Source organism: Equus quagga, chromosome 15 (genome assembly GCF_021613505.1).
Source record: "Equus quagga isolate Etosha38 chromosome 15, UCLA_HA_Equagga_1.0, whole genome shotgun sequence".
Taxonomy (NCBI): Eukaryota; Metazoa; Chordata; class Mammalia; order Perissodactyla; family Equidae; genus Equus; species Equus quagga.
In genome coordinates this window covers 70,937,167-70,959,314 of record NC_060281.1, presented here as the reverse complement: position 1 = coordinate 70,959,314, position 22,148 = coordinate 70,937,167, and the positions used below count along the sequence as shown (strand labels likewise).

Below are 22,148 nucleotides of genomic sequence, written 5' to 3'. Positions count from 1 at the left end.
AGCGCTCAACACCTGCTGGAAGCTACGCAAGTTATAACCCCGTGGCTGTAGAGGGAAGGGTACTCTTAGCCCAATTTTACAGCTGCGAGCGCAGATAAGGTCAGAAGAGAAAACCAGGTCGTTGGGGACCGAGTCCGGGTCTCTGATTCCTGGCCGGAGAAGTGTGCACGCACCGGGAAGTCGTGGGTTCCGGGAGCGCCTGCACCTCTGCGGCCACAGCCGCCTGGAGCCGATGCCCGGCCCCGGCGCGCGCGTCCGGGCGGTTGCCTAGCAACGGTGTGCGCCGGCATGGAGGAGCCCACCCGGACCTTGAGCGCCGCGGTCCGCGAGCACCTGCGGCAGCTGTGTCTGCGCGAGTTCCCGTGCGGCACCGGCAGCTGGGTGCGGCGCCGGCGCGGGCGGCGGCGGAGGGACTCAGGGGGTCTGGGAGCCGGAGGGGACGGATCAGGGGCCAGGCCAGGGCCTGGGGACTGGGAGCGGGGCCGGGGTGGGGTTGGCCCGGGGGCTGTGGGGTCCGCCAGCCCCGGGAGTTGGCTGATCTGGAGGACCTGAGAGGAGGTTCGCATCTGGGCGTTTAGCGGGCGGCCTGACCTGGGGTGGGGGTGGGACTCTGCAGGGCTGGACCGAATAGGCCCCCCTTCCCCCCTCCCTACCCGCCTAGGCTTGTGGGCGCTGACCCCGGGGGTGGAGGGCAGAGACCCCATCCTGAGCACCTCGGGCTGACCTGGGGCAGGGCCTCTCGCTCTCTTAAAGACACCACGCTCCTTTTGGAGTGAAAAGCTTTCGTGTGGGCGAAGAGCTGCTCACCCTTCAAGAGCCCCAGAGCACAGAACGAGAGCCCCGAGCCGCGTGGGGGCGATGGTCCTGAGCAGGCCCTGTTCGGATGCTACGGAGGCGGGTGGATGTGGGAGAAGCGGCTTCCGCCTTCCGTCCCTGTCTCCGTGTCTCTGAGGGCAGAGGCCCTTCCCTCCTAAAGCTTTCCCCTGGGGAGCGAGTGGTGGCTCAGGAAGGCTAGAGCAGGTGCATCTGCGCCCTCCCCCCATGCTTCCAGGGCTTTGGGGAGGCAGAACGAAATAAGGCTCTGGGCATAGTTGTGACAGCTTCAAGACGAAGAATGGCGCTTTACTGTCCAAGAAGGTCCCTTTCTCTCCTACTTTGATGTGTGCACTCATCCTGAGAGCATTGCTGGCGGTTAGGGCCATCCTCATCAGCTGGGTGCACGTGGCAGGGAGGAGGAGCATGACGTTGAGAACCCAGGCTCCTCAAGTGGGCACAGGAGTCTCATGCGGGTCCTGAAAGGTTTCTGTGGTCTTGGTGGGAAGCTGGGCTGGCCACACTTGTCGGCCCTAGGGAGAAGTCAGTGTTCCCATTTTCACAGAGTATAAAATTGAGAGACCAATCAGGGAACTAATCCATTTGTTCGTTTAAGCAACAAACATCAGTTGAGCACCTACTGTGTGCCTGGCATTGTGCTGAGCTTTAGGGTTTCTTAGATGTCTCTTAAGAGTCTCCTGGAGGAAGGGATGGGAGAAAGTAAACTCTGGGACGAAGTCTTTCATCATCCACTTATGGCATCTAAAGGATCTGAATTTACCTTTCCAACCTTGCCGGCTCTTCTTCAAACACCTTTCCTTGATCGGTTACCTCCCACAGATTGCCTTTTGCCCCTCCTGGCTTCTAGTACATAAATTTTGCATTAAATGTTTAGTCACTTTTACTTGCATCTTCAAGGCTCCCAGTTTTAGAGTAAACTCATAAAGCTAGGAATGGACCTTTTTATTATTTTGTATCTTCTCTCATCTGTAGTTATGTCCATGGCTAATAATCAGTCAAAAGTATCAATTACTCATCCAAATTTCTAAACGCTTATCCTTGATCCTCCTATTTTATAATCTGTTTTATTTGGAGACTTTCGAATCCTTGAGAGGGCTGAGCCGTAACTAGAGAAATTTTCCACCTCCACTATTGCAGAATAAGTCACGCTTTCTTCCTCAAACTTGGCGAACATGGAGGGAGCTGACCCCCAGAGAGGAGGAGGCTGCGAGCCCCGGGGAGGAGACAATGGAGGCTCTGCTGGACCTGGTCCGCAGCCCCCACTCACCCTGGGCTCTGCTGGAGGGCTCAAGTAAAGAGGACCATTTTCTGAGAGAACTGGCCATCCAGAATCCACTGAGGCTCAAAGACACCTTCTTCTACTCTTACTTCAAGTCCCTACGGATGGTGAACAAGCATGTGAGTGCTGTGAGGGAGGCCATTCCCATGACGGTACTTAGTGGTAAGACCCAGGCATTAAGTGGGAGGGAGGATGGGGCGATAGCTCTGCCCTCTGTCTAATTCATCTCACCAGCTTCCTACCAAGCAGGGCCAGCTGCCCACTTATTCTTTGTTAAGTGTTGTCTTCCTTCTCCCTGGTGGGGAGTCCACTATGTATCTTCTACACCTGACTTCTGGCGCACCCTACAGTCAGCCCTCCTGGGTCCTAGTCAAGACTTTTCATGGTCCATATTGATTCTGCTTAATTTAAACTGTGGGGACCAGGGGTTGGGGGCGTTGGCATAGTACTATATTAATTTCTGGTACTGAAAAGCCTTCTTTACTTATATCCGTAACAGAGCCCCAAAATTGCACAGGAACTTGGTCTCGGCCTTCCTGAGCTTGCTTCTCCTTTCCTGGAGAAACTGAATTTACACAGTCCTGGGGCATGAGGAGAGGGAGCAACCTGTGCCAGGTTGCCTGGGATTCTCCTGGTGTTAGCACTGGGAACCCCTCAATCCTGGGCCTGCTGGCACAGTTGGTCACCTTAGAAAAGAGAGCCTAGCCAGGAAGGGCCTCTGATGTCTTTGAGGCCACAGGGAACTGAGGATTCATGGATGGGCCCCTGAAGCTTCTGGTCTGACCCTGCTGTGTAAACTTATAGTCTTAGTGTTCACTGTGGCTCCGGGGTAGACAGCAAAGAAGATGGGGTTCCTGCCCTCAGGAGCTCACAGACCAACACAGGACACTGAGCTGGAAGTTGTATAACCCCTACAGTCAGAGGAGGGGGTGAGAGTTGAAGAGGTGAGAGGTCACTGCAAGGACGAGGCACTTGGATCCTGGCAGAACAATGCAGGAAAGGCTTCCAGGAGAGGGGAGGGGTTCGGGGGGTTGGGAGGTAAGTCTCTGAAGATGGGTAAGACTTGGCTTCTGCTCCAGTGCAGCCTTGCCCACGGGAGCTCTTAGCTACCTTTTCTTCCCTTCCAGGTGAGCCTGGTGGATAAAGACCTCCTGAAATTTACGAAGCTGGAAGAGTTGATCCTGAGTGCTAATCGAATCAAGGAGATCGACGCCGTCAATCTGCCCCCCACTCTCAAGGTAAAGGAGCCCAGGGCCCTGCCCGGCCCTGCCCGGCCCTGCCCCATGCACAGAAGCTTTGGCCATTGCGGCTATGTCCTAAGAGCCAGCGCCAGGCTTTTAAGACATAGACCAGATTCCTCAAAAAGTAGAGTTTCCATATGACCCAGCAATTCCATTCTTAGGTATGTGCCCAGATGGATTGAAGGCAGGGACTCAAACAGATTCTTGGATGCCATCTGCATAGCAGCGTTATTCACAATAGCCAAAAGGTGGAGACAACCCAAGTGTCTATCAGTAGATGAATGGACAAATAAGATAAACATGTCTGTCCATACAGTGGAATATTATTTAGTCAAAGAAGGAATGACCCGTGCTCCAACATGGATGAACCTTGAAAACATTATGCTGAAAGAAAGAGGCCAGACACAAAAGGCCACATACTAGACGGTTCCGCTTACATGAAATATCTAGAAGAGGCAAGTGCACAGAGATTGAAAATAGATTAGAGGTTATGACGTGCACGGGGCGGGCAATGGGGAGTTATTGCTTAACAGGCACAGAGTTTCTGTTTGGGTGATGAAAAGTTTTGGAGATAGCTAATGATGATGACTGTCCGACAATGTGAAAGTACTTAATGCCCCTGAATTGTATGCTGAAAAGTGGTTAAAATGGCAAATCATGTTATGTATATTTTACCACAATAAAAAATTGTTTAAAAAAATGTAGGCCAGAGAGCCGGCCTAGTGGCATAGTGGTTAAGTTCGTGCACTCCACTTCAGGGCCCTGGGGTTCACAGGTTCAGATCCTGGACACGGACCTACATGCTGCTTATCAAGCTATGCTGTGGCAGCATCCCATATACAAAATAGAGGAAGGTTGGCCACGGATGTTAGCTCAGGGCCAATCTTTCTCACCAAAATGAATGAATGAATGAATGACTGTAGGCCAGGCTTTATTATGAGTCTTCAGCTGAGCATGTCAAAATGGTCTCAATTTTAAATTAAATGTTGACATTAGTAGACTTAGTGGCAGAAGGGACTCAGAAATATGGCTCAATGCCATTCTCAAGAAAAAACCAGGCAGGGCCTTGGTGGAGAAAGGCGAGTGTTGGCTGTTATCTTTGAGTTTATTCCTATTCCTTCCGGGGTCCCTTTGGCTTTCCCAGAGATGCATTGCCAGGGGTTGACAAGTTGCCAAGATGTTATTCGTGTCCCCTCCCACCCTCTCCAACATCACCTCCCATTCCAAACTTTAAAGTTTCCTCCACAAAAGGAAAAGAAACTTTCCAACACCTGCCGTAGGCATACTTTCTTCCCGGATGTTTGAAAGGGAGTCCAGTTGGACGCAGGGAGGCGTGGCATGAGTGCGTCATAACTTCTCCCCTCGGTGTCCCAGGTGGAAGGAAGGCTGGGGACTCAGTGGGACTGGCCTCACAGGCCCTGTCTCTCTGCTCTGTCGCAGGTGTTGGAGCTCTACGGCAATGAGGTCACCAGCATGGAGTGTCTGTGTGCCCGCCCACCCCCGTGCCTCCAGCACTTGGGCTTAGGTCACAACAAACTTCTGGGCCCCTTGGAAAGTCTGTATGTCACCGCGGATCACTGGTAACTCAAGAGCCCCAAATGGAAAGAGAGAGGAAGCATTAAGCCTTAGATCTGGGTGATTCTACCCTGGCGGCTTGACGATCCCAACTTTGCTCTTTGCTATAAGAACTCCTGGTTGGCGGCCAACTCCAGACCTAGGATTTATTTCTCTGACCCATAAAAAATCCCACTGAAGCCCAGCAGCGGGTACCAAGAGGTAGTGGGAGTGAGTGAGACCTTTGGCTTTGATGCCGTGCTTTAGCGTGGGGACTTGGGCACTGGTGACGTTTGGGCTGGATCATTCTTCGCTGTGGGGCTGTCTTCTGCACCGTAGGCTGTTGAGCAGCATCCCTGGCCTCCACCCACAGATGCCAGGAGCACCCACCCACACCGATTCTCGCAACCAAAATGTTTCCAGACAGTGCCAAATGTCCACTAGGGGGCGACACTGCCCTGAAGTGGGCACCGCTGCCCTGCGTGCGGACAGCTCTGGGTGGGATCTGGATGTGCCACTGGGATTGAAAGGTCAGTGTGCATTTGAGGTTGTGCAGGATAGTCACCTCCCAGTTATTGATGTCTGACTTTGTCTCCTTGGTGGGTGAGCAGTGGGAAGCTGAACACCCTGGATCTGAGAAGTAAGAGGGGATCAGACCCCCCTGTGAAAGGCCATTAGAGGAAGGGGGGCCAGGAAGGCTTGTCAGAGCATGCTGGAAGATTCCCAGGGTTTCAGCATCCTGGGTAGCACTTCCATGGGCTTAGGCTCGCTGTCGTTCCCTTCACAGCCCGGAAGGGGCAGAAGGCGAGGGTCAATGTCACTTCCCTGCTCTCCTGGGTGACCTAGGAATGCTCTCCTGGGTGACCCGACCATGTACACTCTTGGGAGGTTCCTCTCTCTCACCGTAATTTCCTTCTCCCTCCTCCTGCTCTTGGCCAAGCTGCCTCTACAGTCTTGGCTGCATACGATTCGGGACCCCTTGTCCATAGACTGTAGCTGTCAGGGAACATAGCGCAGGAAGGAGACGACACTTTGGACTTCCTCTGACAGCTGGCTTCAGACTCGTGCTGTGGACTGAGTACCAAGTGTTCTGATTTTTCATTTGGAAAACACGCTCACCATGAGGTAACCCGCTTAAAGCTCGGTGTGCATTTCGTGGAAACATATATGCGGAACCTCCATCTTTCACTGTTTTGAGATTAAAAAGAGGGTACACTTCTTGTGAATCAGTGTTGCTGGTGTTTCCCCCAGTTCTCTTGAAGAAGGCTGATTTGGGGTGACGTCTGCGTGCTGGTCCCCACAAAGCAGTCTTCCAGTGTATTTCCCGTTGACTATGTGGCCAACACCACGGGCAGGACGGGCCCGGGAGGGAGGGGAGGAAGACGCAGTGAGGTACCTGAGTTCCGTCCGGGGGCCCGTCGGCTGTGGTTGTGGAAGGTTGTGCTGAGGGGGCGCCCCCTTGTGTTTTTGTGCCTCTGTCCTCAGAGCTGGAATCAGTTTGCTTTCTAGTCTGTGCAGGAAAGCCGCCCGACTCTCGTCCTGGCCTTCTTCACTGGGCTGAGCTGGCGGGCGCCTCCTTTGTCCTCACTGGCATCTTCTTCTTCACCTGAGGGCCCCAAGAAGTGAACCAGATAGCTTCCTGTGGTCATGCACATGCCCGGCCTTGGAAAGTGCCCTCCGGCCTCTAGACCCCTCAAGAGCCTCCAGACCGTCTTTCAAGGTCCCCGTATCTACCCAGCTCTCCGTCCTCACCCATTGCTCCTCCCCACTGTGGCTTCCCTCTGTCTTCCTTGCCAGTCTGTCAGTCTTTGTTGAGAACCTTCTAGATGTACAACACCCTGTCAGGCTCTCCAGGAGAGACCAAGATGTTTAACTGAAATGAGAAGATCCCTATAAATAGAAGTCAGGTGGTGGCAGGATGTGACGGGGCCGTCTGCACCACGGTGAGGATGGCAATGTCGCGGAGAGGGGACAGTAGAACCAGGAGGTCCTTCCGGAAAGGGGGTCGACTTGGGTCAAGGGCAGCACAAGGCGTGTGATTCAAGGATGGGCAGTCTCCCCTCCTGCTCTTAGTATCAAGCCTTCCGTCTGTCCTGGACACGGGGTGCTGGGGGATGCTGGGCAGGACAGGCCAGGCAGCAAGACCACAGGTCCCTGTCACCAGCCCTTTGCTCACCTGGCCTCTTGACTCCTGAACAGTCCTGCTCACCTTCTAGGCCCACCCTCGTCTCTCTGGACCTGGGCTTCAACAACCTGACGGACCTGCAGAGCCTGATCGCCAGCCTCAGCACGCTTCAGCACCTGCGGCTGCTGGTGCTTCAGGGGAACCCGCTGGCCCTGGTGCCCTACTACAGAGGCTTCACCATCGACAGCCTGTCCCGGCTCTGCGTGCTGGACGACATCACCGTGTCTCCCAATGAGAAGCACCTGTTCCGGGACCTCAGCCACAGTGGGGGTGAGGGTGCTGATGTGCACGGCGGAGGGGAGCCGGCATCTGACATCCTGCTGGGGGCGTGTGCCCATCTGTCCCCACAACTCCCCTAGTCAAGTGTAGCTCACCTCCTTGGTCAGAGCGCTCTCCCAGATTTTGATCCCCGTGGTTGAGATTTGGGGACAGGAGTGGTAGGGAGGTTGGGACCACTGTGGTCCCTTCCCTTCTGAGGCAAATGGGAAACATTCGTTACATCAGTTTCTTCACTTCCATGGTGGCCTGAGATCACCCCCTTGTGGCCCACGCCACAAGCTGCAGGAGAGCCTTCTCAAGGTCAGGGTGACAAAATGCATAACATAGCTACACCGGCTTAGTGCCAGACACCTGCTCAGGTAACATGTATTCTTGATCTGTACCCGTCCTGCAAAGCAGCTACTGTCATTCCCATTATACAGAGCAAGAAACAGGCTTAAGAGGGGTGTCTTACCGAAAGGAGACTTACTAAGTCACTGTTGGAACGTAGAACAAATTTGCAAGTCTGCAAACTCTGAGGCTCAGCCCTGCATGGATGCTAGGCTCGCCCCGCCCTCTCGTGCTGTTTGTCTTGCAGCTTCCGTCTCGGTGGCTCCCCTCACTCCTGCTCGTTCCCCCTGCAGATCTCCTGCCACGCGAGGCACAGTTTGTGGTGACTATTGGAAATGTCAGAGGGGTCCCCGACACCTCTGTCCTAGATCCAGAACCAGGGCCCCAAGGCCCTTTTATCACTTACAGCTATTATGTGACCTACGATTTTGTGGAAGATGAAGAAGATGAAGGAAAAAAATATGGTGGCGTGCTGGCTGAGGTGTGTGCCTTTCCTGAGAATATGGGGGCCTCTACTTGGGGGTCCATGGGATCTCCTGTGCAGGCAGAACAGCTTCTTGGGGACCAGGAAATCCCTTAACATGGGTCTTTCTGATTCATACCTGTTCCGAGCAGAGAACTGGCTTCCGCTCAGCCCCTTGCTGCAGCTGGAGTAATTCTCATCCGTGCTTACCCCTTCTGTCCGCCTTGAAATAGGAGCCTAACAAGCGAGCAGCCCAGAATTTCACTTCTAGGCTGATGCTCCCAGCCCCATTCTCCAGCTCCCCTGCAGCTCCCTTCTCCTTCCCATCGAAGTGAAACCCGAGGATGTCGTCTGACCAGGAGAAATGTGGGCATCTCTTATTTCATGCGGAAGTTGTTATTTTTGCTGTTTTTACTCTAACATAGATCACTCAAGAAACAAGACTGGCATTTTTTTTAAACTTCCTGCAGCCTAACTTCACGTGTTTGCTCATCTTCCAATTCATCCAGACACTGATACCTGTGCACACACGTTCACATTGCGTCAGAGGAGAAGTCTGAAGAGAGCAGCCCTGGACAGGTTTCTCTGTCTTCTCTGGCAGATTGTCAGTCCCTCTCTCATCATGGAGCAGTTAGGCGAGGAGTTTCCTGAAGAGGTCATCGGAGAGGCTGAAGGCTCTCTAGAGTCTGGGCTGACTACCCAGACCCAGTCGGGAGAGCTGGAGGAGGAGTCCCTCGTCTCGGGCGGGTCGGCGCCCTTGCCCAGGTTGACAGACTCCGCAGAAGAGTTGGCCAAGTTGCGGCCGCTTACAGATCCCCGGCTCTGCCCATCCCCAGGGTAAGGATGGAGACCTGGCTGGGAGCGGTGCCCGGGGTCACCGGGGTCACAGCGAGCTCAGACCTGCCTGCCTCCTCCCAGGAGCCCACTCTGAACAACTATGGCCACGCTCTCTCGGTAGAGGGACCCTCCAGGCCATTAGCCCGGCGGGTGCATTTGGGTTGAGTGTTCCACTTCTTTCCTAGACTCCTCACCTTCCACTCAAAGGGCAGCTCCACCTCCTTTCCCTGAAAGGCCAAGGTTTTCTGAATGATCGCATTTCTTTGTCCACAGAGAGATAAGAAATGGACAGCCTTTTCATTTCAGCCCTTAAGATTGAAACCCTTTTCGGTTTAATCTTTTAATTCATCTAGAACTTATTCTGACATCTAACGTGTGGTATGGGTCTTCAGCCCTGAGTCCTGGGTTCTTGCTTGTCTTAATAAGTCCAATCTAGTCCATCTCACGGGCTTCATATGTATCACACATTTTCTCTTATTTTATAAAGAATCTTTTTTGAAGTTGAAGAATTTTATAGGAACTTAGAGTCAGTTCTCAATGAGTATTGGTTTGGGTTTATTTATTTATTTTTTACAAAATTCTCGCTTTCAGCTTTTGTTGTTACGTGACTCTTTTGGTGACCAGAGTACAGAAAACAAAACGTGTGACTGAGATCCAGTTCACTGAGCTTTCGTCTCACTCGGACTCTGCTGCTGACGCCCTCAAGGAATCTGGGAAACTAGCTTCTCTTAAAAAAGAATTATTTAATAAAAATTATTTAAAACCTCAACTGAAAGTAAACAGTACAGGCTTGTTGGGAATCTGGGCGAGCTAAAATTGCCCACACGCAGTGCCACCGTTCCCACTGGTGACAGAACAGAGGGAACAGCTGTCCTTGCTGCTGGAGAGAAGGCAGTGATGGAACCAGCCAATTCTGTGCCAGGGGGCTGGGTTAATCTCAGCCGACGATGCTTTTGCTGTTGTTTTAATTTTTGGAAAGACTAACAAAAAAGTAAGAGCCACAAATAATTCTACCACTTTAAAAATTACGTAAATTAGAAAAAAAATTTCCTCCCCTCATCTGTCTAACTCATCCCAGAGTATTAATTACTTTATTTGTTTATTTTTTTAAGATTGGCACCTGAGCTAACATCTGTTGCCAATTTTTTTTCTTCTTCTCCCCAAAGCCCCCCAGTACCTAGTTGTATATTCTAGTTGTGGGTCCTTCTGGTTGTGCTATGTGGGACGCCACCTCAGCACGGCCTGATGAGCGGCGCCATGTCTGCACCCAGGATCCGAACCAGCGAAACCCTGGGCCGCTGCCACGGAGCGTGCAAGCTCAGCCACTTAGCGGTGGGGCCAGCCCTAATTCACTTTTTTACTACTACTTTGCTGAAGTTTTAAAAACTTTTGATTTGTGTTTGGTTGGTTTCCATCGCTGTTCAGTACACAGTCGTGCCCCAGGGGGAAGGCTCCAGCTGGCAGTTGTGGTTTTGCTTTCTCCTCTGTGCCCATATCCCTCCCGCCTTCTAGCCCCGCCCTCCTGATGGTGCTGGGCCCTCAGGGTCACGCTGTGCACGTGTGTGAACGTCTTCTCAAAGGGCCCTCACAGCTTGGTCCCTGGTCCCGGCCACAACCCCCTAGGTAATGGCACAATGTCTTCATGTCCCCTCCCCAAGGACAGTTCTCTTCAGCACAGTCCGCAAGCCCTGGGCAGAAGTCATCCCCTGTAACTATGAGATGCAGCACACCCTCAAGGACCTGGTGCCACTCAAGGCCTTCCTGCTGGCCGGAACCACGGTGACCGTCGTGGAGGAGAAGGTGAGCAGCTGAAATTCACCGTGACACATTGCCCCCATTCTCCTCTGTGCTGGTTTTCTGTCAGGGCATCTATAGCCCCCCTCCCTTGTTGGCTGGTCTCAGTGCCTTTTCCAGAAAGATCCCAGCCAGCCCCAAGGGGCCCTCTGTTCACTCAAGGCCGCTTGCTGTCCCCTAGGTTCTCTCCTGGCCTGCGGGGCTGCCTCTTGTCGACGCTTCCTTGTCTGCCAGGAAAGGAAAAGGGGAGAAGAACAAGAAAGACAAGAAGGGAACAGATTTGAATGGGGGAAAAGAGGTGGCTAAGGTACCAGCCAGCGGCCGCCGGGTGCTACCTTGGGGCAGTGGCAACGGACCCTCTCGCCACGGTCCCTGCCCGGCCCTGTCCACCTTCCTGGCCTCTCCCCACAGGACCAGAAGGGATCCAAGAAGAAGAAAGAGCTTCCTAAGGACCTCCAGCAGGACCCGCCCATCCTGCGCGTGCTGGGCAGCGGCGCAGTGGTCCTGGAGCCGCTGCTCGTCGGGGAGCCGCTTGTGTCCACCGTGTGCAACTTTGGGGTGATCCGCACCTTGGAATCTGACAGGCTGACGTTTCTCAGGGTACAGTAGGGCCCCTGCCATACCCCTCCCCACAGAACCGGTGCTGAGTGAGGAAAGGCCATCAGGCCAAGTGGTGGGAAGGAGGGGGAGACGGGCTGGGGGAGGAGGGGCTCGGAGCCCCCCGGACCCGCTCCAGAAGCCCCAGCAACCGCAGGGCCCCAGTGCACAGGAAGGCCAGGGAGAAGGAGGGCCTCTCCTTGGGTCACGCAGCCAGGCTGCCAGGCTCCCAGCTCTGCGGGTTCCTGGCACGCTGAGCAGCCTTCTCAGGTGCGAGGAGCCAGGCAGGTGGGCGGGTCAGGCCAGCTCCTCCCTAGGAGACCCCGCCCTGCCTTCCTGGACCAGGAGAGGCCCTGGAGGGGGCAGGAGCCACCCCCAGATGGCACTGGAATCTGCATCCCCCCTTTCCCAGCATCCCCCAACTCCAGTGAGCATCTCTTTTTGTGCTTCTTTCTCTCAGGACTCAAAGAAACCTAAGAGAGCTAAAAAAGGTGAGAGCCAATGACAGTAAGTGAGCGGGGAGTGTTTACTGAGGACCTGCCTTGGTCTGTTTGGGCTACTATGACAGAGTACCGCAGGCCAGGCGCCTTATAAACAACAGATGTTTATTTCTCAACGTTCTAGAGACTGGGAAGTCCAAGACCAAGCCAGGAGCGTCAGGTAAGTGTCCTGTTCCTGGTTCATAGCCGGCACCTTCTCGCTGTGTCCTCATGTGACGGAAGGGGTGAGGGATCTCTTTGGACCCTCTTTTATAAGGGCACTAATCCCATTCATGAGGGTTCCGCCCTCATGACTTAATCACCTCCCAAAGACCCCATCTCCTAATACCATCACCTTTGGGGGTTAGGATTTCCACATATGAATTTTAGGGGGACACACATTCAGACCATAGCAGGACCTGCTGAGGGATCAGCCTGATTTCAGACCAAAGGAATGGATGGTTGAAGAATCGTATCTTCTGGTCAGTGGGAAGGCCATGCCCACCCAAAGGACACACTCTGTGTCTTTGCAGCCCTGAGACAAGAGCGGCCTGCTGCAGGTTACACTATGGGCAAGAAAGCATTCCGGGGTAGGAGCCAGGTTGAGGTGGAAAAGGGGGGTCAGAGGTGGGACTGGCCCAGGGTCTTTGGGGCTCAGAGGTTGCTTGGTTCCTGCGTCAGGTCATTAGCCCCAATTTGCTGTCTAAGGAGCCTGAATTTGTTCTATGTTCGATGGGCAGCCACTGAAGTGTCTGAAATAGATAAGATTTAGGTCTGAGGTTTAGAAAGAACTGTCTGGCTTGGAGGGAGAGATAGGAGACAGGGAGACCAGCTGGGAGGCTGCTGCAGAAGAATAAGGCCGGTCATAGCAGCATCACTCACAATAGCCGGAAAGTGGAGACAGCCCAAAAGGCCATCGACAGATGAATGTGGTCCATCCATATAATGGGATATTATTTGGCCACAAAAAGGAATGAAGGACTGACACCTGCTACACCATGAATGAGTCTTGAAAACATGATGCTAAGGTGAAGAAGCCAGACACAAAAGACCACATATTGTTGATTCCATATGTATGAAATGTCCAGAACAGGCAAATCCATAGAGACTGAAAGCGGATTAGTGATTGTCAGGGGCTGGAGGAGGGGGGATTGGGGAGTGACTGCTTAGTGGGTCGGGGTTTCCATTTAGGATGATAAAAATGTTCTGGAATTAGATAGCAGCGATGATTGTACAACATTGTGAATACGCTAGAAACCACTGAACTGTAGTTTTGGGGGGTTTTGGTGAGGAAGACTGGCCCTGAGCTAACATGTTTGCCAGTCTTCCTCTACTTTGTATGTGGGGTGCCGCCACAGCACAGCTTAATGAACAGTGTATAGGTCTGCACCTGGGATCCGAACCCACGAACCCCCGTCCACTGAAGCGGAGTGTGTGAACTTAACCACTACACCACTGGGCCGGCCCCTGCACTGTAGATTTTAAAATGGTTAAAATGTTGAATTTTATCTCAATGAAAAAATATTCACCTAACAAAAGGTATAAGGCAAGAAATGATAAGGGCCAGGATTTAGGTGTTGGTGCAGAGATGGTGTGAACACTTTCCCAGATTTTTTCTTGTAGTTGATTTCTAGTTTCATAGCATTATGGTCAGAAAAGATGCTGGTATGATTTCAGTCTTCTTCAATTTATTGAGGCTTGCCTTGTTTCCCAACATATGGTCTATCTTTGAGAGTGTTCCTTGTGCACTTGAGAAGAATGTGCGTTCTGCCGATATTGGATGGAGTGTTCTATTCATTTCTGTTAAGTCCATCTGGTCTAGTGTTTCATTTAGTTCCATTATTTTCTTATTGATTTTCTGTCTGGTTGATCATCCATTGATGAAAGTGGGGTGTTCAGGTCCCCTACTGTTATTGTGTTGCTGGTAATCTCTCCTTTTAGGTCAATTAATAGTTGCTTTATGTACTGGGGGCTCCTGTGTTAGGTGCATGTATATTTATAAGTGTTATGTCCTCTTGGTGGAGTGTCCCTTTTATCATTATATACTGCTTCTCTTTGTCTCTCATTGCCTTTTTTATCTTGAACTCTGCTTTGTCTGATATAAGTATGGCAACACCTGCTTTCTTTTGTTTGCCGTTAGCTTGGAGTATCGTCTTCCATCCCTTCGTTCCAAGCTTGTGTTTGTCTTCAGAGCTGAGATGTGTTTCCTGGAGGCAGCATATTATTGGGTCGTGTTTTTCAATCCATCCAGCCACTCTGTGTCTTTTGATTGGGGAATTCAATCATTTACATTTAGAGTGATTATTGACATATGAGGGCTTAATGCTGCCGTTTTATCACTGATTTTCTGGTTGTTCTGTATTTCCCTTGTTTCTCATGCCGTGTATTTCAGAGTGCCAATTCAGTTTGGTGGCTCTATGATGGTTTTCTCAGTTTTATCTTTATTTGTCACTTGTGTCTCTCTTCTGACTTTTTGTTTAGTGGTTTGTGAGGTTTGTATAAAAGATCTCATAGATGAGCTAGTCCGTTTTCTGATAGCCTCTTATTCGCTTAGTCTAAGCAGGTTCCATTCCCTTCCTCTTCCCCTTCTAACTTGCTGTCACAATTTATTCTGTTTTTTTGTTGTTGTTGTTGTTGTAAGTTTGTGGTTAAAATGAAGTGATTATATTTATTTTTGATGTTTTCCTTCCCTTTATCTTTAGAGTTATAATGAAGTATTTGTTAATCCGTTCTGATAGAAAGTTGCAATTTTCTGATTTTGCCTGCCTATTTATCTCCTTGCCCAAGGCTTTGTAAGCCCTTTCTTCGTCTTTTTTTTCAGGTATGAGGGCCTTCTTGATCATATCTTGTAGGTGGGGTCTTGTGGCGATGAACTCCCTCAGTTTTCGTTTATCTGGGAAAGTTTTTATTTCTCCACCATATCTGAAGGATATTTTCACTGGATAGAGTATTCTTGGCTGAAAGTTTTTGTCTTTCAGAATTTTGAATATATCATTCCATTCTCTCCTAGCCTGTAAGGTTTCTGCTGAGAAATTCACTGAAAGCCTGATAGGGGTTCCTTTGTAGGTTATTTCCTTCTGCCTTGTTGCCCTTAATATTTTTTCTTTGTCATTGACTTTTGCCAGTTTTACTAAAAATGTCTTGGAGAAGGTCTTTATACATTGATGTAGTCTGCTTCTATTGGCTTCATTTACACATAATTCCAGCTTCTCCTCCAGGTTTAGGAAGTTCTCAGCTATTAGTTCTTTGAACAAGCTTTCTGCTCCTTTCTCCCTCTCTTCTACCTCTGGCATACCTATAATCTTTATGTTACATTTCCAAATTGAGTCAGATATTTCTTGGAAAATTTCTTCATTTCTTCTTAGCCTTAGTTCTCTCTCCTCCTTCATCTGAAGCATTTCTATATTCCTGTCCTCTCTATTGCTAATTCTGTCCTTCATAATATCAGGTCTGTTTTTTTTACAGTCCTTAAAAATGAAATGGATGAAAAAATTATTTCATCCATTGTGTTTTTCATCTCCAACATTTCTGATTGGTTTCCTTTATAGTTTCAGTCTCTTCTGTGAAGAATTCCCTCTGTTAATTAACTTTGCTCCTGATTTCTTGGACTGTCTTTCTGAGTTTTCTTGTAACTCCCTGAGTTTTTTTTATGATGGCTATTTTGAATTCTCTGTCATTTAGATTATGGATTTCTGTGCCTTCAGGTTTGATTTCTGGGTGTTTATCTTTTTCCTTCTGGTCTGGACTAATAATATATTTCTTCATACTACTTGATGGAGTGGATTTGTGCTGTCATGTGGTGATAGTATTTGGTCACAGGTTCCAACTGCTGCTGCTGGGTGGGGGGCAGGAGCTGTGTATTCTGAGCCCACTGCGATCCCTGTCAGCTGTGCCTTTCCAAGCCTGGGCCACTCCTTGGGACCACAGCAGCCCTGTGGGCTCTCCCATCAAATGGGAAAACAATCATGTGGAGGCTCAGGGCTGCTGCTGCCTGCTCCCACAGTCCCGCCATGATGTGCTCCCTGCTTCAGGGCTGCAGTGGTACTATGGGTATTTGTAGCAGCTGGGAGCTCGTTTGCCCAGGTGCGCAGATCCGCCACCATCTGCTTCTAGGTTGGACCAGCCTCTGTACTTGGTGGGCGGGGCCTCTCCACTGGGTCCGAACCTGAGCCACTCCCTATGGAATGTGTAGCACTGTGCGCTCTCCCACTGGACAGGGAAGCTATCACTTGGGGGCTCAGGGCTGCCATCACCTGTTCCTGCAGTCGCGCCAAGGCTCACTCCCACCCTCAGGGCTGCAGCAGTGATATGAGCACTCCAGCTGGGCGAGCAGTCACATGCATGTACTGGGCTGCCGGGGGGCCAGAGAGTGCTCATCTGTCTCCACCACCTCCCCAGGGCGTAGTCCATCCACTTTCGGATGTGTAGCTGCACGGGTCTCTCAGGCGTCCTGATGTGCTGTGTGGGTATCCTCTAATGATCAATGAATGTCCACTTAGTTCTAGTTCGAAGAGGGAGAGACAGAGGGAACAGCTGACTCTGCCATGTTGCTGCCGTCACCCCCGTTGAGCTCAGTTTTGCATATATGAAGTTGAAACGTGTGGAGCATGCAAGAAGCCTTTCCCTCACCTGCCCATTGTCATCTAGGGCCATAGAGCTTATTCCACTTCTCTGTCTCCATCTCCTTTGCCGCCACCCCTCCAGACCACCAAGTTCTTCACCCAGACCACTGCAATTGCCATCTTCCCGCACCTCCTCCCTCCCCCCAGCCCCTCAGTCCCTCCTACAGCAGCCAGACCAATCTCGTTTGCAGATATGGCTGAGTGACTCCCCTGCTGAAAATTATTCCCTGACTTCCTGCTGGCCACATCACAAAATCCAAATTCCCGTGGCCCACAAGGCCCCGAGAGGTCTGCTGGGAATGTTTACTTCGCACTTGCCACCCTGCTTGCTCAGCTGCTTCTTCATCTGCCGGGTCTCAGCGTCAGTGGCCCTTCTTCAGGGAAGCTGGGCCTCTGGACTAGGGTAGGCTCCCTTGTTTTCTTCATAGGATCCTGTGTTTCCCTGTATAGTATTTATCACAATGATAACTGTAGAGATGTGAATCTGTGTAATGTTTAATTTTTATCTTGTCCACTACACTGAAGCTAGAGGAGGGCAAGGGCTGTGCCTGGATTATTTAAAGTCACACAAGCCCCCAGCCCCCAGCCTAGTAGGCACATAGTAGGCCAGCAACAGACATTGATTAAAGGAATGAATCAGCTTATAGGTGGTGTTCAAAGCCATGAAAATACGTAAGCTTATGTTGACAGAGAAGAGAAAAAGATTGAGCACAGTTCCCTGGGGGAACACTACAGATTTTGAGCAGGAAGGGAAAGAAAGACCTGAAAGCATCTAACTTAACTGTGTCCTAAAACCAAACTCAAGGATGTTGATAGAAATACAAAAATAGCCAGTGCCCAAGCTAAAATTCACAATGTCTGCCATCCAATTAAAAAATTACTAGGCATGCAAAAGAGTAAGAAAATTCAGCGTATAATGGGGAGAATTTACCAGTCATAATTGTCTCAGAAATAACATATATGATAGAATTAGTAGACAAGGACCTTAAAGCAGTTTTCATAATTGAATTCCATATATTCAAAAAGCTAGAGGGGGCTGGCCTGGTGGCACAGCGGTTAAGTTTGCATGTTCCGCTTCTCAGCGGCCCGAGTTTCGCCAGTTCAGATCCTGGGTACGGACATGGCACCACTTGGCAAAAGCCATTCTGTGGTAGGCGTCCCATGTATAAAAGTAGAGGAAGATGGGCACAGATGTTAGCTCAGGACCTGTATTCCTCAGCAAAAAGAGGGGTATTGGCAGGAGTTATCTCAGAGCTAATCTTCCTCAAAAAAACAAAAAAAGCTAGAGAAAAGACTGACCATGTTGTCTAGCAACATGGAAGATAAAAGAAGTCAAACTTTTAGAGACGAAAACTACAATATCACATGGAAAATATACTCTATGGGATTAATGGCAGCTTTGAGAATGCAGAAGAAAAGATTAATAAACTTGAAGCAGTAGAAACTATCCAGAATTAAACTCAGAGAGAAAAATGGCTGGAAAAAAATAGAGTATCAATGAATTTTGAGACAAATTCAAAGGAGCTAATGTCCATGCAGTTGGAGTCCCCAAAGGAAAGGGGGGAGGGCAGAAAGAATGTCTGAAGAAATAATTGCTGAGACATTTCCAAATTAGATGGAACATATAAACACATAGATTCAAAAAGTTCGATGAACCCTAAACACAAGAAACGTGAAGAAAACTAAACCAAGCTAGATAATAAGAAAAATGCTTAAAATCAGTGACAAAGAGAAAACTTTTAAAGCAGGCAGAGAAAAAAAGACACATTACGTACAGACAAACTAAGATAAAGATGACAGGAGATTTACTATCAGAAAAAATGCAAACTAGAAGACAGTGGAAGAACATCTTAAACATCAGAGAAAAATAGCTATCAACTTAAAATTCTTTCCCCAACAAAAATATCTTTCAAAAGCAAAGGTTAAATGAACAGTTTTCCAGACATACAAATGCTGAAAGAACCCATCACCAGCATGCCTGTACCACAAGAAATGTTTAAAAAAAGTCCTTTAAGCAGAAGAAAAATAATACCAGGTTGTGAAATCTGGATCTGTACAGAGACATCAAGAGCACTGGAAATGGTAACTGTGGGTAAATATACTCTTATTATTTAAAAACTTTAAATGATAGTTGATTGTTTAATGCAAAAAATAACTATATCATAGTGCTGATAACATATATAGAAATAAAATGTATGATAATAGCACAAAGGTGAGGGGTAGGGTAAGGAGAGAAATGGAAGTACATCATTGTAAGGTTCTTAAACTATCCGTGAAGTGGTGTAATGTCACTTGAAGCTAGACTGTGATAGGTTAAAGATATTTATTATAAATTCTAAAACAACCACTAAAATGGCATAACAAAGAGTTATAGCTAACAAGCCAACAAAAGAGAGAAAATAGAAATCATAAAAATATTCAGTTAATCTAAAAGAAAGTGGAAAAAAGAAACAAAGAACACATGGGATAAATAGAAAACAAGGAACAAGATAGTAGCCTCAATCCCAATCATATCAATAATCACACTAAATGTTAATGGTATAAACAGCCAAATAAAAGGCAGAGAGGATCAGATTGCATAAAAATGTAAGACCTGAACTATATGCTAACCAGAAACCCATTTTAAATATAAAGATACAAAAATAATAAAAATGGAAAATAATAAAATAAATAATAAAAAATTTAAAAAGGATGGAAAAAGATATTTATGCTAACACTAATCAAAAGAAAATGAGAGTGACTGTATTAGTATCAAAGTAGCTTTCAGGTGCCAGCCTGGTGGCACAGCAGTTAAGTTCACATATTCCTCTTGGGCAGTCCCGGGATTTGCTGGTTCGGATCCTGGGTGTGGACCTATGCACTGCTTGTCAAGCCATGCTGTGGCAGGGGTCCCACATATAAAATAGAGGAAGATGGGCATGGATGTTAGCTCAGGGCCAGTCTTCCTCAGCAAAAAGAGGAGGATTGGCAGCAGATGTTAGCTCAGGACTAATCTTCCTCAAACAAACAAACAAACAAACAAACAAAACGTAGATTGCTGAGCAAAGACTATTGTCAGGGATAAAAAGAGTCATTTCATAATAACACAGGAGTCGATTCATCAGGAGAATGTAACAATCCTAAGCATGTATGTATCTAACAATTGAGCTTCAAAATACGTGAAACAAAAACTGATAGAAGTACATGGAGAAACAGACAAATCCAAAATTCAAAGATTTCAACATACCTCCCTAAGTAATTGCTAGAACAAGTAGACAGACAATCAGTAAGGATGTAGAAGATTTGAACCACGCCGCCAATCAGCTTGAGCTAACAGACACGTATAGGGTACTCCACCCAATAACATGGGAATACACAGTCTTTAAGTGCACGCGGAACCAAGTATTCCATAATCTGGGTCATAAAACAAGTCTCAGAAGTTTAAAAGAAGTGAAGTCATACAAAATATCCTCTGTGACCATAGTGGGATTAAATTAGAAATCAGTAACAGAAAGATATGTGTAAAATCCCCAAATTTTTGGAAACTAAGTAACATACTTCTAAATAACCCATGGGTCAAAGAAGAAATAAAAAGGAAATGAAAAAAGTAGTTTGAATTGAATGAAAATGAAAATACAAAATACCAAAATGAGTAGGATATAACCAAAGTGGTATTTAGAGAGAAATTTATAACACTAAATGTCTGTATTAGAAAAGCTCCTAAAACTAATAAGTGAGTTTAACAGGGTTGAAGGATACAGGGTCAGTATTCAAAAATTAATTGTTATTTCCATATCCTAGCAAAAAACAATCAGATACTAAAATTTTAAAACAATACCATTTACAAGAGCATTGAAAAATATGAAATAGGGATAAATCTGGCAAAGTACACTGAAGACTACAAAACGTTCCTGGGAGAAATCAAAGAACTAAATAAGTGGAAATGGATACTATGTACATGAATCAGGAGGTTCGATATTGTTAAGATGTCCGTTTCCTTCAAATTGATCTACGGATTTAACATAATCTCTCTCCACCATAATCCTGGAGGGATTTTTTTTTTTTTTTAGAAATCAGCAAGCTGTTTTAAAGTTCATCTGGAAATTCAAAAGACCCAGAATAGTCAAAACAACTTTGAAAAAGCACGGAGGACTTCAAGACCCGTACAAATATGGGCATGTGATTTTTGATGGAGCTTCTGGGTTAAGACGATCTTGAATATTTTTTTATTACATTTTTGCAAATGTCTTTAGTGTCTGACTTAATTGAGGATAGCTGTATTTGCATAGCTGCTTCTGCAGTCAGTCTCTTGTGATGTGTGGCTGTGGTTGAAGTGGACAAAGAAAATCCAACCTCACATGGACGTGGAATTGGAGAAGGGAGTATTTTAATAGGTCTTCAAATAACTGTGGATAGTCTTGGATATTACATCAAATTTGACAACTAGTTTTTTAAAAGGTGGTTACAATGTGAAAAATGAATCTCTATGGATGAATTTTTTCATAATCAGTTGTGTTAAAATCCATCAGTCTCAGGGCCGGCCGGGTGGTGCAGCAGTTAAATGCACAGGTTCTGCTTCAGCAGCCCGGGGTTCCCCAGTTCAGATCCCAGGTGTGGACATGGCACTGCTTGGCACGCCATGCTGTGGTAGGCGTCCCACATATAAAGTAGAGGAAGACGGGCATGGATGTGAGCTCAGGGCCAATCTTCCTCAGCAAAAAAGAGGAGGATTGGCGGCAGATGTTAGCTCAGGGCTAATGTTCCTCCAAAATAAATAAATAAATAAAAGAAATTTATATATATATTAAAAAATCCATCAGTGTACATTGCATTTTGAATGGTTGTCTTACCCATAGACAATTTGTAACACCAGGCATTGGTTATTTGTAAGACACTGGTTCACTGAGTTATGCAGATCTTCCAACTGTTGACACGTTTCAATATACATTATCCAAAATCACATTCTTTAATATCATCACCCATATCATTAGAAAAGTCTATGAGTATTGGGAAACTGTTAAATTCATGGTGGCAGATACAATGTTCCAGTATTGTAATTTCTACTTGAAAGCTCGTGTTATAAATTTAATTATCAAAATGCTTCAGTTGTTTTCCCTGAAATGTCGGGCTTACTTTATTCGTTTTTTAGGAAATATCTGCCAAATATTCAGGTCTGAATGGCCGTAGTTTGTCAGTATTCTTTCAAGTGAAAACGGTGTTCCAACAAAAAAGCAGCTGGTTCGCCTTGTAACTGACAGTTGCGACTCGTTAAATGATCCAATTAGATGCGATTTAATTGTATTCCTTACTACGGTTAAGACCCGAGGGCCGGTCTCTGGTTGTGAAACCGCGCCTCCCTCGGGACGGAGGGCGGGTTTGCGTTCTGGGGACGTGCGCTGATTCTGTCCAGGGCGGCCGAGAACCGGCCCGCTCATCTCTGCGGACTCACATTCTCGTGTTTTTAATTTTCTCAGAAAAGAGAAAATCTGTGTTTTCAATGTACGAAGGCGACTACCAGCCCGAGCCTCTGACGGTGGAGGTCCAGATCCAGCTGAACCAGTGCCGCTCGGCCGAGGAGGCGATCCGGGCGCTCTCCCTGTAGGGCGCGGCATTAAAGGCTGTTCTCACCACCCCGGCTCCGTGTCCGTCTGGCCGCCGCGCGGCAGGAGCGGGGG

General features: G+C 48.2%; 1 protein-coding gene across 4 annotated transcripts; it reads left to right on the top strand.

Annotated features, from left to right (window-relative positions):
- Nucleotides 1-288: 288 nt before the first annotated feature.
- On the top strand, nucleotides 289-22,082 carry LRRC43 (leucine rich repeat containing 43). Of its 4 annotated transcripts, none has more exons than XM_046641159.1 (13): nucleotides 289-381; nucleotides 1,972-2,232; nucleotides 3,241-3,351; nucleotides 4,795-4,934; nucleotides 7,125-7,363; nucleotides 7,996-8,183; nucleotides 8,767-9,002; nucleotides 10,661-10,802; nucleotides 10,978-11,103; nucleotides 11,208-11,396; nucleotides 11,854-11,884; nucleotides 12,018-12,053; nucleotides 21,948-22,082. In XM_046641159.1, exons 1-13 carry the CDS (start codon nucleotides 289-291, stop codon nucleotides 22,073-22,075), a joined length of 1,920 nt encoding a protein of 639 aa, XP_046497115.1. In that variant the 3' UTR covers nucleotides 22,076-22,082. The 4 variants fall into 4 exon arrangements, with proteins under 4 accessions (XP_046497115.1, XP_046497117.1, XP_046497118.1 ...); XM_046641161.1 differs by having other exon boundaries at nucleotides 12,018-12,117; nucleotides 21,948-21,987; XM_046641162.1 differs by lacking the exon at nucleotides 21,948-22,082 and adding an exon at nucleotides 16,686-16,924.
- Nucleotides 22,083-22,148: the final 66 nt, after the last annotated feature.

Excerpts from the sequence above, each read along its gene's own strand:
- LRRC43 (XM_046641159.1), top strand. The coding sequence starts at position 289 with ATGGAGGAGCCCACCCGGACCTTGAGCGCCGCGGTCCGCGAGCACCTG. Across the intron at positions 10,803-10,977 it reads TGACCGTCGTGGAGGAGAAG|GTTCTCTCCTGGCCTGCGGG; the intron begins GTGAGCAGCTGA and ends GCTGTCCCCTAG. Across the intron at positions 12,054-21,947 it reads GACCAAGCCAGGAGCGTCAG|AAAAGAGAAAATCTGTGTTT; the intron begins GTAAGTGTCCTG and ends TAATTTTCTCAG.